This window comes from Argentina silus (genome assembly GCF_951799395.1).
Source record: "Argentina silus genome assembly, chromosome: 13".
Lineage (NCBI taxonomy): Eukaryota > Metazoa > Chordata > Actinopteri > Argentiniformes > Argentinidae > Argentina > Argentina silus.
In genome coordinates, this window is record NC_139667.1 from 2,158,664 (window position 1) to 2,173,626 (window position 14,963).

General features: G+C 44.4%; 2 protein-coding genes across 2 annotated transcripts; both read left to right on the plus strand.

Annotated features, from left to right (window-relative positions):
• The first annotated feature begins 865 nt into the window (after positions 1–865).
• Positions 866–7,863, plus strand: tmem39b (transmembrane protein 39B). Its single transcript, XM_083683610.1, has 9 exons — positions 866–1,001; positions 1,954–2,191; positions 2,500–2,719; positions 4,369–4,452; positions 4,736–4,890; positions 5,744–6,077; positions 6,586–6,773; positions 7,230–7,350; positions 7,492–7,863. The coding sequence occupies exons 2-9, from the start codon at positions 2,061–2,063 to the stop codon at positions 7,723–7,725; spliced, it is 1,467 nt and encodes a 488-aa protein (XP_083539736.1). The 5' UTR covers positions 866–1,001; positions 1,954–2,060; the 3' UTR covers positions 7,726–7,863.
• Positions 7,864–10,360: 2,497 nt separating this feature from the next.
• Positions 10,361–12,872, plus strand: ccdc28b (coiled-coil domain containing 28B; the record flags this gene model as incomplete). Its single annotated transcript, XM_083684015.1, has 5 exons — positions 10,361–10,596; positions 10,805–10,974; positions 11,332–11,486; positions 12,562–12,584; positions 12,773–12,872. The coding sequence occupies 5 exons, from the start codon at positions 10,361–10,363 to the stop codon at positions 12,825–12,827; spliced, it is 639 nt and encodes a 212-aa protein (XP_083540141.1). The 3' UTR covers positions 12,828–12,872.
• Positions 12,873–14,963: the final 2,091 nt, after the last annotated feature.

The following is a 14,963-nucleotide window of genomic DNA, read 5'->3' on the forward strand; positions in this document are numbered from 1 at the left end:
ACTAGTGCAGGAGTGATTCCTGACAAATACAGGGGTGAGGGTTGAGGGTGGTGAGACTTGACCAGGGGAGGGGTGAGAGAGGTGAGACTTCACCAGGGGAGGGGTGAGAGGTGAAGGGTGAGGGTTGAGGAGGAGGGGTGAGACTTCACTAGTGCAGGAGTGATTCCTGACAAATACAGGGGTGAGGGTTGAGGAGGAGGATGGCAAATTCCTTGACAAATGCAGGGTTGAGACTTGACTCAGTGAGGAAGGAGAAGGAGGAATGACCATGTCCCTAATATGTATTCCGTACCCACCTGTCAATATATCCTTTCTTATTATAATCCAAAAACAATCAACTGATCCTAGATCAGCACTCCTCTGAGACACTTTGTGAATACTAGTTCTAGGGCACATGATTCCAAGTTGTTTACTTTACTAATGGGTAAGAACTTGTCAGGTAAAACAGGTTCCTAGCATCCACCACATCTGCTGTCATCCATGCTGTCTTTTTCCGACCAGTCCAGAGATGAGAGGAAGCATATTTAGCTATGAGATGCAGTAACAGTCCTTTGAACCAGAACATGTCCCTATGATAACAGGAAAGTGATGCACTCAATACAGCTTGCTGTATAGGCTTACCATTGATGATACACAACATTCAGTATTGCACTGTTGATCTCGGTTTGAGTCACCTTTTTTTAAATTTATCTTTTAAGCAAAAATGTGTTAGTAAATGTATGCATATAAATACACAGTATCTCAAAAATACAAACACAGAATCAGAAGGTAGTATTATGGAGGATTGTCTCTTTAAGTAATATTCCCCTCCCACATCCTCACGTCGGCGCCCCCATCCCAACACTCAGCGGTAGTTTCACATCAACACAATGAGCAGCTTCGTGTCTTATCATGGAAAACACACAATTAATTCAACAAAGGCTGAGAGAATCTGTGCTGTGTAACTTGCTTTTTGATATTACTGCAACCGCATCTAAGATAAATTACCTGTCCAGACGTCGGTAAGCTTACATTTTGTATGATTTGATTGGCAATTATGCTGCCTGTTTATGTAGTAGGCCGCAGTCTTTTGTAACTCGTCGAGCAGCATGCATTTTGCCGTCTTGGCGGAAAGATCGGTGTTGCTAAAGACCGTTGCGTGCACGTTACGAAATCATACGTGTTAACCATTTTTCTGCGATGTATTTACGACCTGTCATTTCATAATCATGTCACTGACTAGCTATGTTCTATGTCAGCTTCCGCAAAACTTGTTGGCCTCGCCACTAGGTAATGTGTTTTGTGGTGCCAATGCAATTCGTCAAAGTTGTTGAGCTGAAGTTAGCTGTAGCTACAGAAACATTTGGGAGGAGCACATGAATCAACTACCTGTATTTGCAGAACGTGCATCAACACCCAAATAGCTCATATGTTCGGAAGCATTGCACGTTTGGTTGCATGGATTGACATTAATTTGCTTGCATATTGTCTAGAAAGGAGATGCATGACCAGTCACTGGAAATATATGTTTTGTTTTAGGGATATTCCATGAATGTTATGTGCTTTAAGTATTAGAATTGTAAGTTTGATAGCTAAAAATATATCACAGTTTTAGTATAAGGTGGTCACACCACTTTCAGACAGTAATATTTACCAAAATAACATAACCTTTCTAATCATGTAGAGACTTATTTTATTTAACCTTTATTTGAGCAGGGAGTCCCATTGAGACCAAGGTCTCTTTTACAAGGGAGCCCTGCATACACACAGTTTACAATGATACATAATAGACATACAAAATTACAACATAATAGAACACAATCAAGAAAAACAAACACATTTTTCAATAAAGAGGTCCCTAATCAAAACTGCCCCAGTGGTACCAGCAGCACCGTGACAAAGTATCAAAGTAATACCAAAGTGTTCAGCTGTTCTCAAGATGTTGACCAGACCATGACCCCTGTTCTTACTTAGGAGGACTTCCAAAGACGTGGTCAGCTCATAGGTCAGAAGGAGCACACACACACACACACACACACACGCAGGCACAGGAGAAAGAGTGATACGTGGGGCTGTCTGTGATGGCGGGCGGACGGAGAGGGGCGAACCGCACTGCATACTGCAGGTCTCCCCTGAGCAGCGAGCCGGGCTCGGTCGGCAATGGCAACCAATCTACCAGCTCCCCGGTGACGGGGGTGAGATCTCGGACAAGGTGAGAGGGCTAACCCTAACCCATGGGGGATAGGTGTGATATATACTCCGTACACTGAGACATTCTAGCGTCTTGTTGTGAGAGTAACTTGGTTTATTCACTATTTACGGTATAGACAATCGTCATTTCTGCTATCCTGATATGAGATGTATTCAATGCATCCTATAGACCTACTGTGAAGGGGAATGGAGAGTGGATCTGAGCATCTACTGTAGCTAACCTCAGTATCGGAATAACTTTGATGGCATAACAAAGTAATTTGTTGCCTTAAACGTGTGTGTGTGTGTGTGTGTGTGTTCTGTTGGTAGGAACGGCTCTGGAACGGGCATCTCCAGCCCCCCCCTGGCAGCCCAGACAGTGGTCCCTCTGAAGCACTGTAAGATCCCTGAGTTATCAATGGACAGGAATGTCCTGTTTGAACTGCACCTGTTCTTCTGCCACCTCATCGCCCTCTTTGTCCACTATGTCAACATCTACAAGACTGTGTGGTGGTACCCCCCCTCACATCCCCCCTCGCACACATCACTGGTGAGTGCCTGTAGCCCCCCCCCCCCCCCCCCACTCTCACTGACCGATGATGATGTTCTGTGTGGCTAGTCAGGGTTTGTTTGTGTTTGGGGGTTGAGTGGTTTGCCTGTGAGCTTGTTTACCTGGGTGATGGCTTCATTACCATTGTGATTCTGTTGATTAGGTTATATTACTGCTGACTAAAGGATTGTTGTTGTCTCAATTTGGGTGACAAGTTTGTTTTACTTGGAACCTGAAATGACAAATCACTTGTCACTTGAATAGTGATTCCTTTCCAAATGTTTGTCACTACTTTACTTAAAGGTGCAATCTGTCCTTCAAACAACAACAAGGCGGGCTCCCTACCACTTTTTTTCTGTTTCATAGACAGAGCTATGGATGCAAGGACTAATAATCCATAAGATCAAAATGATAGTTTTAACCATGTTTTGAAGCTACACACTGGGCCTCATGCAGCAACATTCTCTTAAATGTGTCTTATATTTTCTCGTAATTTTCTGTTAAGAGAAGTCAACTCCAGATGCACCAAAGATCCAAACCTGCTCTTACCCAGGTGTGCTGAATGATGAATCACACATTGGAGGCGCGTGGCCGATTGTTTGTTATTACCATAGGTAACGCCCCCTAAACACTACCTATGGGCGGTGTGGAGACACGGGATTTGACCGGCGGGTGTGGAGACACGGGATTTGACCGGCGGGTGTGGAGACACGGGATTTGACCGGCGGGTGTGGAGACACGGGATTTGACCGGCGGGTGTGGAGACACGGGATTTGACCGGCGGGTGTGGAGACACGGGATTTGACCGGCGGGTGTTTCGCCTAAATCGAGACTCCAGAGTATTTCACAAATCTAAGAGCAATGCTCTTGGCAATCTGCAACGGCTCAGCAACCATTCATCCGTCTCATCAAATTGATCTGTGCGATCTCTAAAAACGCGTTCTCTGCGTAAGGCCTGGATGGCCAAAGCGTCTAAGAGCAGTATGGAAGGCATTCAGAAGCTGAACGCACAAAATATCATCCAACGGACCAATAGTATTTCTTTAGCCCACGAATTTAATAATCCGATCATTATAATGACTCTAAAACATATAATCAAAATGTCATTGTATGATATGCGATGATATTCATGCGTTTTTTTTATGTTCCTCAAATTTAAAACTTGTTTCCTTGCGTTGGTCAAACAGTTTGTGGACTGTGAAAACGAGATGTTTTTTTTCTAATCTTGGTAAGAGTGCTTTCGACCGGAGAAGAGCAAAAATAAGAAAACATTGGTGAATCCCAGAAATCAACGGGTACTAACAAAATAACAACAAATCGTGGATGCGAACAAAAATAAGAGGAAATTTGTTCGTGTATCGCTTCCTGCATGAGGCCCAATCTTTATAAACAGTGGAGTAAAACAAGCTTGTATTTTGGGTAAGACAGTTGAACAAAGCTCATGAGCCATTTATAAAAAAATAAATAAGAATCAATGGCTATAAAAAATAAATTAAAAGTAAAAAAAAGTATGTATGTATGTACCAATTACAGATTGCCCCTTTAATGCTGTTATAGATGTCCACTGTTGATGATGTCAGACTCTCATTAGATAAAGTGTCGGAGGAAGGGCATCTTAATAAACAAGTTTGATTTGTGTCTTTATCCAGAACTTTCACCTCATTGACTATAATATGCTGGTGTTCACGGTCATTGTGCTGGCTCGCAGACTGATTGCAGCCATTGTGAAAGAGGTAAGAATTCAACGTTTTTTTTCTTTTGACCACCTATGATCTCTGTCTTCATGGAGGAGACAAACGATTTTTCCCATCAGTGTCTATGTATGTGTGTATGTTTGTGTCTATGTATGTGTGTATGTTTGTGTCTGCACCTTATCTGTGTTTCTCTCTGACACAGCTCTGGCTATGTTTCTGTCTCTCTCAGCTGAATGGCACCTTATTGGCATAACAAACACACATATCTGCCTCTCTCTCTCTCTCCCCCCCTCTCTCTCTCTCTCCCTCCCTGTCCCTCCAGGCGTCTCAGAGTGGGAAGCTCTCCTTTCCACACTCCATCTTCCTGGTGATGGCGCGGTTCGCTGTGCTTACGCTGACGGGCTGGAGCCTGTGCCGCTCCATCATATTCCTCTTCAGGACCTACTCTGTCCTCAGCCTTCTCTTCCTCTGCTACCCGTAAGTGTCCACGGGCCGGCCGCCAGGCCTGTAACAGAGACTCGGCAACCATGTTGCGTACCCCGGCCCAGGTCTAGGGGAGGTCAGGGACGTAAGCATAGGACACACGCAGACAGTTACAAAGGAGTGAGAAAAGTGGAAAAACAATGACCAGGAGAACAGTGTAATGAGGATTTATTGTACCAAGACTAAGGAGAGAAGGGGGAGATTGTGCCCAAAGAAAGAACCAAAAATAAGGCAGTCCCTAAACTAAGACTAACCCATACTTAAGAATGCCGCTAGACACAGTCTAGCCTAGCGCCAACACTCTAAGCTAACCGAAAACACAACAGATGACACCTGCCCCCCAACTAACTAGGGTATATAGACAAGAGTAACCTACGTGCATAAAGGTATACCCATGGGCTGCTCTCACCTATCCCACTTCTCCCCCCTAACCGGAAGAAAAAATACAAGGTGAACTGTAACCAGAATGCCTGAGAAGGATGGAGATAGGGGTAGAGGGACGGAAACACGTGGTCCTCTGTGGCTCAGTGTGGTCGTCTGTGGCGCTCAGTGTGGTAGCAGTAATGACTAATAGTAACCGTAGTAATACAATGTCAAGTGTATGTAGCAGCAGTAATTTAGCAGTAATAGTGCAAGACGTGCGAAGAGCAGTGAATGTCTCAAAAGTCTTAGAACTAGACCATGTGATGCTCTCCATACAGCTCTAGCATAACCCAACTCTCTTTTATCAACACAACTTTAGATGGATGGATTGAGTTTCTAACCTGAAAATGCTGCGTGTGAGTTTGATGACATGTACTGTGTAGCAGACAAAGGTCGGCCAGACAAACCCGGTGTTTTTCCACAGGTTCGGCATGTACATTCCTTTCTTCCGGTTGAACTGTGACTTCCGGCGGGCGGGGCCACTCTCGCCCATCGCCAGCATCGGGTCGAAGGAGGTGGGCAGCATGGGGCGCGGCCGGGACTACCTGACGGTGCTGAAGGAGACGTGGAAGCAGCACACCAGCCAGCTGTACGGGGCGCAGGCCATGCCCACACACGCCTGCTGCCTCTCCCCGGACCTCATCCGCAAGGAGGTGGAGTACCTGAAGATGGACTTCAACTGGAGGATGAAGGAGGTGCTGGTGAGCTCCATGCTCAGTGCCTACTACGTGGCCTTCGTACCCGTGTGGTTTGTTAAGGTGAGGAACTGAGGCTCACTCTCTCTAAAAATAAATAAATAATTAATAGAGTTTGAATAGTTTTAGAATTCCTTACTAAGACCTTCATCTTTCTCTCTCCTTTCTCTCTCTGTCTCTCTCTCTCCTATTTCTGTCCTCTCTCTCTCTCTCTCTCTCTGTCTCTCCTCTCTCTTCTTTCTGTCTCTCTCTCTCCTCTCTCTCTCCGTCTGTCTCTCTCTCTGTCTGTCTCTCTCTCTCTCTCTGACTGTGTCTTAGGGCTTTGTGACATTGTGGTGTGTGTTTCGTGGCTTGTTTACATACAGTTGTGCTAATCCAATCCTATGTCCAATAGTCCTTGGGTGCTGTGATGTGGGGGGGGGGTATCATTTTTGCACAATATAGCAGTATTACTATTACCGAATTTCTCCTTTTAAACAGTAAAACATTTACTAACATAACATTACATGTTTTGACATGATTAGTTCGACCCCACCCCTGATAGTCCTTTGTTCCTCTGTCCCCCCTGCAGAGCACCCAGTATGTGGACAAACGGTGGTCCTGTGAGCTCTTCATCCTGGTGTCCGTCAGTACCTCAGTCATCCTCATGAGGCACCTGCTTCCCCCGCGCTACTGTGACCTGCTTCACAAAGCCGCAGCACACCTGGGCTGCTGGCACAAAGTAGACCCCTCCCTATGCTCCAACGTCCTGCAGCACATGTAGGTACCACCGGGGATATAAATAAAGCATCGCGGTCCGGGGGGAGCCGGCCATGTCACATTAACTCACCAACTGCCAAAGAGTTCCGGAACATTCACCAGACTAGAGTGTTCCAAGTGTTTTATGTGGAGTTTACCTAGCAACAACACTTTGATTGGCTACAAAAGGAAGCATCGTAAGTTATGCCTTTTTGGTGAATAAAGTCACCCTTGGCACTGTTGAATGTCGACAATTTGGGCGGCTTTATTCACCCTCTGCACTAAATGAGTTAAGCTGTCGTCAGAGAGCTCTGTCATGAGGGTTTAATCTACTGCCGTGTATTTTTAGATTCTATCAGGGTGATGATTGTCCTCTCACCTTTGCTGCTGCTGCTGTATGCTCAAAATCCAACCATTTAATCTGACGTTTGAGATTCTGCTGACATTGACGTTTGTCTGCTCTCTCTTGATCCACAGATGGACCGAAGAGTACATGTGGCCGCAGGGCGTCCTGGTCAAACACAATAAGAATGTCTACAAAGCCATGGGTCACTACAATGTGGCGGTCCCCTCTGACGTGTCCCACTATCGTTTCTATGTGAGTATCACCTGCTGAACCCACGGTCCCGTAGGAACCTCAGGCTGCAACAGCAGCAGGACTGGCTGCAGGTCCTTCCAGACATTGTTGTGTTTAGCTAACTGTCTGTCTTTTTCTCCCCCCCCCCCCCCCCCCCTGTAGTTTTTCTTCAACAAGCCCTTACGAATATTGAACATCCTCATCATCTTGGAAGGTGCGATGATATTCTACCAGCTCTACTCATTGATATGTTCAGAAAAGTGGCATCAGACCATTTCATTGGCTTTAATTCTCTTCAGCAATTACTACGCCTTCTTCAAGCTTCTAAGAGACAGAATAGTCCTGGGAAAGGCTTACTCATATTCAAACAGCTCCTCCGACCAGAAGATAAGTTAAAGAACTAAGTTATGTTGGTCATTTATCATGGAACAAGAAAAACATGCATGAGAGCTTTGTATTTTTTCTACAACTGCATTTTGTGTCACTGTTGTTTTTGTTCTAATCTGCCATAATAAAAAGAAACATATTTTTGTATTCCTTTAAAGGCTGTGCCTCAGTTTTGTGTGTGCGTCTGTTTTGTGTGCGTGTGTGAAAATCTCAAATCTCAAATCTTTAATGTCCTTTCTGTCTGGTGTCCTTCTCCTGACCACGAGAGAACTCCTTACCACTCTGTCCCATTGTCACGCTAGTTGTACTTTTCACCAACAGGTGGCAGTATAATTTAGTTTCACTGATCTGTAAACATTCAGTGCAGTGATATTATGATGGTTTATTTTACTGTCCATGGTATACAAGTATGAATGTATACATATGTATCGTAGACTGATATGGATAATCCCTTATTTGTACAAATAGGCCGGGTAATTGTGGGCAACTGTATGCCAGCAATTAAGTCAGTTTAAATTGGTAAAATAAGACCACTGTAAAGGCATATTTTGGTCCAGTTTGCCAATGGTTGGAACAACTTCACCAGGGCCTCATCCAAACCTGAGCAATGAAGCTGCTTAAGTGGCTGGATCGCCACCCTCCAGGAGGATCTTTTCACAAGATCATCTTTTCTCCCGTTATTACTCTTGGTAATCAGGAAGACCTGCTAGACTGAAAAAAACGTACTGAATGCACCTTCCTCCCACCCGATGAGACATCACTTTAGCCTGCCTGACTTGCACTGTCCATCCGTGTCCATTAAACACTCAGACCTGCCAAACAGGATTGCCAATGAAACTAATGACGGCACAAAATTGCGCTTTTAGCGCTCCGCTCGTTGGACCTCACCCGGAAAGAGAGTGTGTGATCACCCCGTGCAGTATCTCGTCTGCTGGCCCTTTAAAAACAAGCGAAAGAGGCTCCCGCACTGATGCTGCGCGTAGGGTTTTATTTCGGGGTTTTCTAGGGATACATTGTGCACAAGACATAGAGTTATTGTTTCTGACCGTAAATACATATATTATCGTTGGTAATCAAAAGACAACAGAAGTGACGGTATTTAGTCGGCATATTTCTTCTGTGCGTAATATATTTGGTAAGTCAAGTGTGCTGTATTGTCTGTCGTCGATAGGCTATTTGTTCAACATGCATCATTTGCAAATGTGCTACGCCGATTTGTAGTGAGTTGTATTACAGCCGTCGCGGCTATAATACAAGTCACTGGTAATTAATAATATATGTTATTATTTTCTCTCACTGGTAATTAACAATATATCTTAGAGAGTGAATTGATGTATTGCGTGTGTTGTTGGAAGTTCGTCCGAGTGGCCATCTTTGGATAAACCTTTTGATTCAAGTTCAGTTGTCTATAAAAACAAATCGAGGTTCAGGCTATCCATATCCATAGACTGTATGAAATGAAGACCTATTAATTTCTTACATTAAATGCCACAGTATTGCTCAATGAATCCCACCGCTATTACAGGATTCAATTGTGCGTATCGCGTCGTAGAATGAAAATGAGGAGTAATTGGACATCCATGGTGGTCCCTGGTCCAATCCTCTGACATCCTTTTCTTTAACCTATAGGCTCGCTCAGCCATTTGCCCGAAAGTGTTCCACAATAAGTAACAGTACTTGTGTCGGTGTGATGAAGACCCGTGGCCTATAGAAAATAGGCTTGTAATGAAGCTATATGGAAGTTTATTGTCAAAACTGAATAGGCTGGTAACTTGGTAAGAAAATAAAACTAAAAAAAATGATAATAGGCCATCGTCTAGTCTACAGTGTTTAGTGGCGCACATTTTCAGCTGCAGGCATCAGTTGACTTTGTCTGCGGTGTCTTGTCAGACCAAGGACAAGGAGAAGGTTCTAAAAACAAGGGGGAGATTCTAAAAATATCTCACATTGGTACTTTTTCACACCGGCCTAGTTTGTGAATTCAGGCGGAGGCATTCTGAAATGGATCCTAATCGTTGGACGTTTCCCACAAGTTCTACCTTGTCCTTGATGGAGAGTATTCAGCTAATCGGAAGGTTCATGAACTTTCAGAATATCTCAGAATATCCTAGAATATCCGATTGTAATCCTATAGTTCAGGATGGGGGAGTATGTCAGCCATAAATTTACCCTAACAGTCATTGAGCCATAAACCTCCTACATAGTGTGAACCCTTTTGGTCGTTGGCCAAAGTATCTCGTATCAGTGATACCGAAGAACACCTCAGTCAAGCAACCTACATACAATAATGTGTTGACTATTATTTTATCTGGCAATACTTCCAAATTAAAGAATTACAGAATTATATCAATTTGACATAATCAGATTGAATAGAGGTTTCACTCGTGCCTGTCTGATTTCACATCTTCCTAATTGCTTCCACAGCATTCATAGAAAAATGGTATTGCGTTTTAGTTTAGCTTGTCCCTTGCTGACACCCTGTGCATCCTCAACGCTGTCTCCAGTTGTCTCATGGAGGGGGGGGGGGGGGGGGGGGGAGTCACTGGCCTTTAACTTCCTACTGTTGTTGTTTCAGGACATCCTGAGGATCGTCCAGGAGCCGCCCCCTCTCATCTCTCCCAGAGGGCTTCACACAGACGAGCCCATGGAGGACAAACGCAAGAAACGAAGCCCTAAAGTATCCCTCCCCCAGCCCCCTCCCCCCCCCATCAACCCCCGCAAGCTCTCCGTCCTCCCCGCCAGCAAGAGTGCCACCTTCTCCCTCGGCCTCCCCCAACCCCCCTCCCCTAAACCCAGAGGCAAGTTCAAGAGGTCCGTAGGCGCGGCGGGACAGTCCAAAGACGTGCTCAGTGTGACCGTAGCACCACCAAAGACAACAAGGTCTGTAACAGTCACAACGAATCCTCTGATGTGTCAATGAGGTTGAACTGAGAGGCCTAACTCTCAATAAGGGACACGCATCATTACCACACACAGGATATATGTGGTTGAATGAACGTCACATCAGTGTGTGCAGACTAGACATCTGTTTGATGACGTCTCTAACGGATGTTAATGGTTTTTGTTGCGTCGTGTGTGTCGTTATAAGGCCTCATAAGGAGAAGCCGCGGGCCCCCCAGCCAGCAGGGCCCAGTAAGGTGTCCCAGTCCTCCCCGCTGCAGCACTCCTTCCTGACAGACGTCTCTGACGTCCGAGAGATGGAGGGAGGCCTCCTCAACCTCCTCAACGACTTCCACTCTGGCAAACTGCAGGCTTTTGGTAAGACAACGCTGGGGTCTGATCTATGAATATATATAATATATATTTAAAATACAGCACCAGTCAAAAGTTTGGACACAAACTTGCCAAGAGTGTGCAAAGGTGTCATCAAAGCAAATGTGGCTACTTTGAAGAATCTGAAATCTAAAACATATTCTGGTTTGTTTAACACTTTTTTGTTTACTACATAATTCCATATGTGTTCCTTCATAGTTTTGATGTCTTTCAATATTAATCTACAATGTAGAAAATAATAAAAACAAAGAAAAACCATTGAATGAGAAGGTGTGTCCAAACTTTTGACTGACCCCCCCCCCTCCCCCCCCCCCCCCCCCTCTCTCTCTCTCCCCTCCTTAGGGAAAGTGTGTTCCTTTGAGCAGCTGGAGCATGTGCGCGAGATGCAGGAGAAGCTGGCGCGGCTGCATTTCAGTCTGGACAGTCATGTGGAGGAGCTGTCTGAGGACCAGAGGAAATGTGCCTCCGACCACAACCTGGAACACCTGCTCTGCAACGTAGGCACCACAAACACCTGACTGCATGTCTGTCCCCCTGACCCCCTGACCTCACTGCATGTCTGTCCCCCTGACCCCCTGACCTGACTGCATGTCTGTCCCCCTGACCCCCTGACCTGACTGCATATCTGACCCCCTGACCTGACTGCATGTCTGTCCCTCTGACCCCCTGACCTGACTTCATGTCTGTCCCCCTGACCCCCTGACCTGACTGCATGTCTGTCCCCCTGACCCAGGACACGGAGTCAAGTTGAAGCTGTGGAAATATAACGACTCATTATGTTTCTATGGTCGAAGCAGTGTTGGTAGAGGGCAATGTGGGTCGTTCTGGGGATAACTGGTAGCACTCGATGGCCGGTGCTGTATAATAATGTGGTTATTATCGCTAAACATGTTCACCATGTTTACATCCTGAGCATATCTTCTTTGGTCACACTCAAACTGCACACACAAGCAAATGCACAATGTCGGCTTTGAAGAAGCAGAAGCCAGCAACAGGATCCAAGACAATTTGACCCCAGGCCCTGGTAACACACACACACACACACACACACACACACACACACACACACACACACACACACACACACACACACACACACACACACACACACACACACACACCAAGGGTTGGAGAAAATTAAGTTAAAGAGTGTCTATTGTTAGTTTAATGTTTTCCAACATCCACTGCTGCTTTGGCATGTTGGGGGGAACGGCTGTGGTATGTGTGAGGGTGGTGTGAAAGCCCTTCAGCTCATTAGAGATGGGCCTGCCAAGAATACTCTGTAGCCATAGCAGCAGAGAATAATTCTGCAGCAAAACAGATGGGCTGTGAAATGACTTAACTCTTGTGTGAGTAAGAACTTTACTTGTGCTTTTGAGCAAATTTCATGCTTCCAGAGAGCAATGCTACGATGATTAGTGTTGAGGAGACGCGTTCCCATGTTGACTCAGCATCGGCAACACGATGTAGCACATTAACTACATTTAACTATTTTCATTACATATACTTTGGACTGTGTCATTTTATTTTATTTTTACTTAAGTCTTTTTATCTTCTTTATTTTCCCCACAGCTGGAGGAACTCAGCAGCTCAATGTATCCTTTTCTGAATGTCACGTCATTCCTGTGATTCACCTGGCTAACCCTAACCCTAACCTTAACCCTAACCCTAAACCTAACCCTAACCCTAACCCTAACCCTAAACCTAACCCTAACCCTAACCCTAACCCTAACATGAAGTACTGTACATGTTTATATGGCTTGATTCCTTAACGTGCACCCAGACAAAAACTACACCTTGCCGAAAACCAAGACCTGCCCAAGACGTCTGGACCTTGACCAAAGAGATCTGGACGGAACCTGCCTTTCATCTCACAACATCGCCTAAAGGTTGCCACCACATTGATCCAACTGCCTTAGCAACAGAACTGATAGGTCCATAGGTTCCATGATTGTTTTTCTATATCGTTAATTCAAGGAGGTGTACGAAGCATGCCAACTGAGTTGCCAATTGGACGGATGACAGCAATTCCACATTCATAGCACAACTTCTGCTTATTTTTATTTCCTGCAACTCTTGTCTTTTATGAAAGAATATTCCTAATTATGAACAACAAAAGAAAGTCTTTGAGCTTGTTGTTTACCAGTGTTGGCGTGGTGGAGAGCAACAATAGGTTGTTCTAGTGAATTCTGCTAACTGTGTATGTGTGTGTGTGTGTGTGTGTGTGTGTGTGTGTGTGTGTGTGTGTGTGTGTGTGTGTGTGTGTGTGTGTGTGTGTGTGTGTGTACAGTAGACATGTCAACATTACTGTTCTTTCATAGGCTACTGTTCTTCTGTCTTTAATCAACCCTACTGTACCTGATCCCTGTCCAGAAGCACATTCACTGTACAGTCTAAAGGGAAAAAAGTCATTGTACATTCTCTCTCATGTATTAGATGTGATCAGATCATGCCTCCACTGACATTGTGGGACATACAATAGTCACAGGTCTGTAATGGCTGAATGTCCTGCAAGTACATTTTCATCCATTGAAATGCAGCAAAGATGAATCAAGACGGTAGGCCCACGTTTCCATAGCTACTTTGGGTCAGCACAGGACCTTGGGATGGCTTCTCAGTTTCTTTTCAGGATGCTTCCCCTCATTTTGATACCTTTTGCAAAACATTTACTATCAGGGGGAACAGACTGGATATGTTCGAAATACTAATTTTATGGACCTGTACTAATACAGATAACGGGATGAAGCTAGATAGCATTTTCCAACACTGTAGCATGAGCGAGCACTTGAATAGTGTGATATGTAAATTATATATTTTGATGAAGTCAAACTATGTGAGAGAATGTATAAAGGTGATGAATTATGAGTCATTTACAATGTGTAAACTGTATTTGATTGTGTCACAATTTCAATACTGGAAGATTTCGCTACTGTTTCTGCATTGGCACTGATCTGCCTTGGCTGTGATTCTATTCAGGCATCTGAGGGATCAGCAGCAGCATCCCTCTAAAGCACAAGCCAACCTGCTACTGCAATGCTGTAAAAACCACAAACATTTAGGCCATGGCTGTTTTCTCCGACCAATACTGGAAGATGTTTTTGCACATACTTTATGAGATGTTTCCAAATGCCTGAAACTTTGTCAGGTTTGTGTACGTGGATATAAAAATGTTGTACACATTCATGAAGACACATACACTGTTAAACGCTAAATCTGTCTTTTTGGTTGAGTCCAAATAGAATTGAATTAGCGAGGTCATTTGCTTGACTTGGTCTTTGCAGAGCAGTTTGATGTGACGATGGGAAGGTAGCTTCCATCATCACCGTTTAAGGCAGCTTCTATACATTCATAGACATTGAGCAGCAGTTTTCATCTTAGAAGTTATTTAGCTGAACCAAACTTGGATATGCCTCGACCATATTTTACCTTACTGTCCCTTATGCTGTGTATTAATGTGACATTAGTGTTTCAAACACATGCATGTTGTGTTGCGTGTATGATACCAGAGTAGCTTTCTTTGGTTCATTCGAAGTACAGTGTGAGACACCTTAGACTTTAAGCGTCTTTCACACTGTAGTCGTACTGCTTTCCAAGCCTACCTCCTCTTTTCCCTGTACAGCCTGGGCCAGAGTACTGTAAAAAAAAAAAAGAAACTGTAGCCTTTTGACTACTAGGATCCTCTTATGTTTCTCTAGCAATGATAACTACTTTCTCAAGGAACTTCTGATATTTTATACTATTGTGTCTTTTTCTTTGCTATCATCGTTTTGTCTGACAAGGGATGCTTCACCCCAAATGTAATGTTTGTCAGGTGTTTTCACGTATGAAGTTTAGGCCATAGAGTATACTGTAGTGTAGCTAGTAGCTATAGCATAAATGTATTCGGACTAGGAGGCATGAAAACCTCTGACAAACAGTTTTTGTACTGAACTATCCCTTTAACCAAGTTTGTATTTATTAACTTATAAATAAAA

Coding starts and splice junctions, on each gene's coding strand:
- tmem39b (XM_083683610.1), top strand. CDS start 2,061: ATGGCGGGCGGACGGAGAGGGGCGAACCGCACTGCATACTGCAGGTCT. Junction 2,720..4,368: donor CCCCCTCGCACACATCACTG/GTGAGTGCCTGT, acceptor GTCTTTATCCAG/AACTTTCACCTCATTGACTA. Junction 6,774..7,229: donor TCCAACGTCCTGCAGCACAT/GTAGGTACCACC, acceptor CTTGATCCACAG/ATGGACCGAAGAGTACATGT.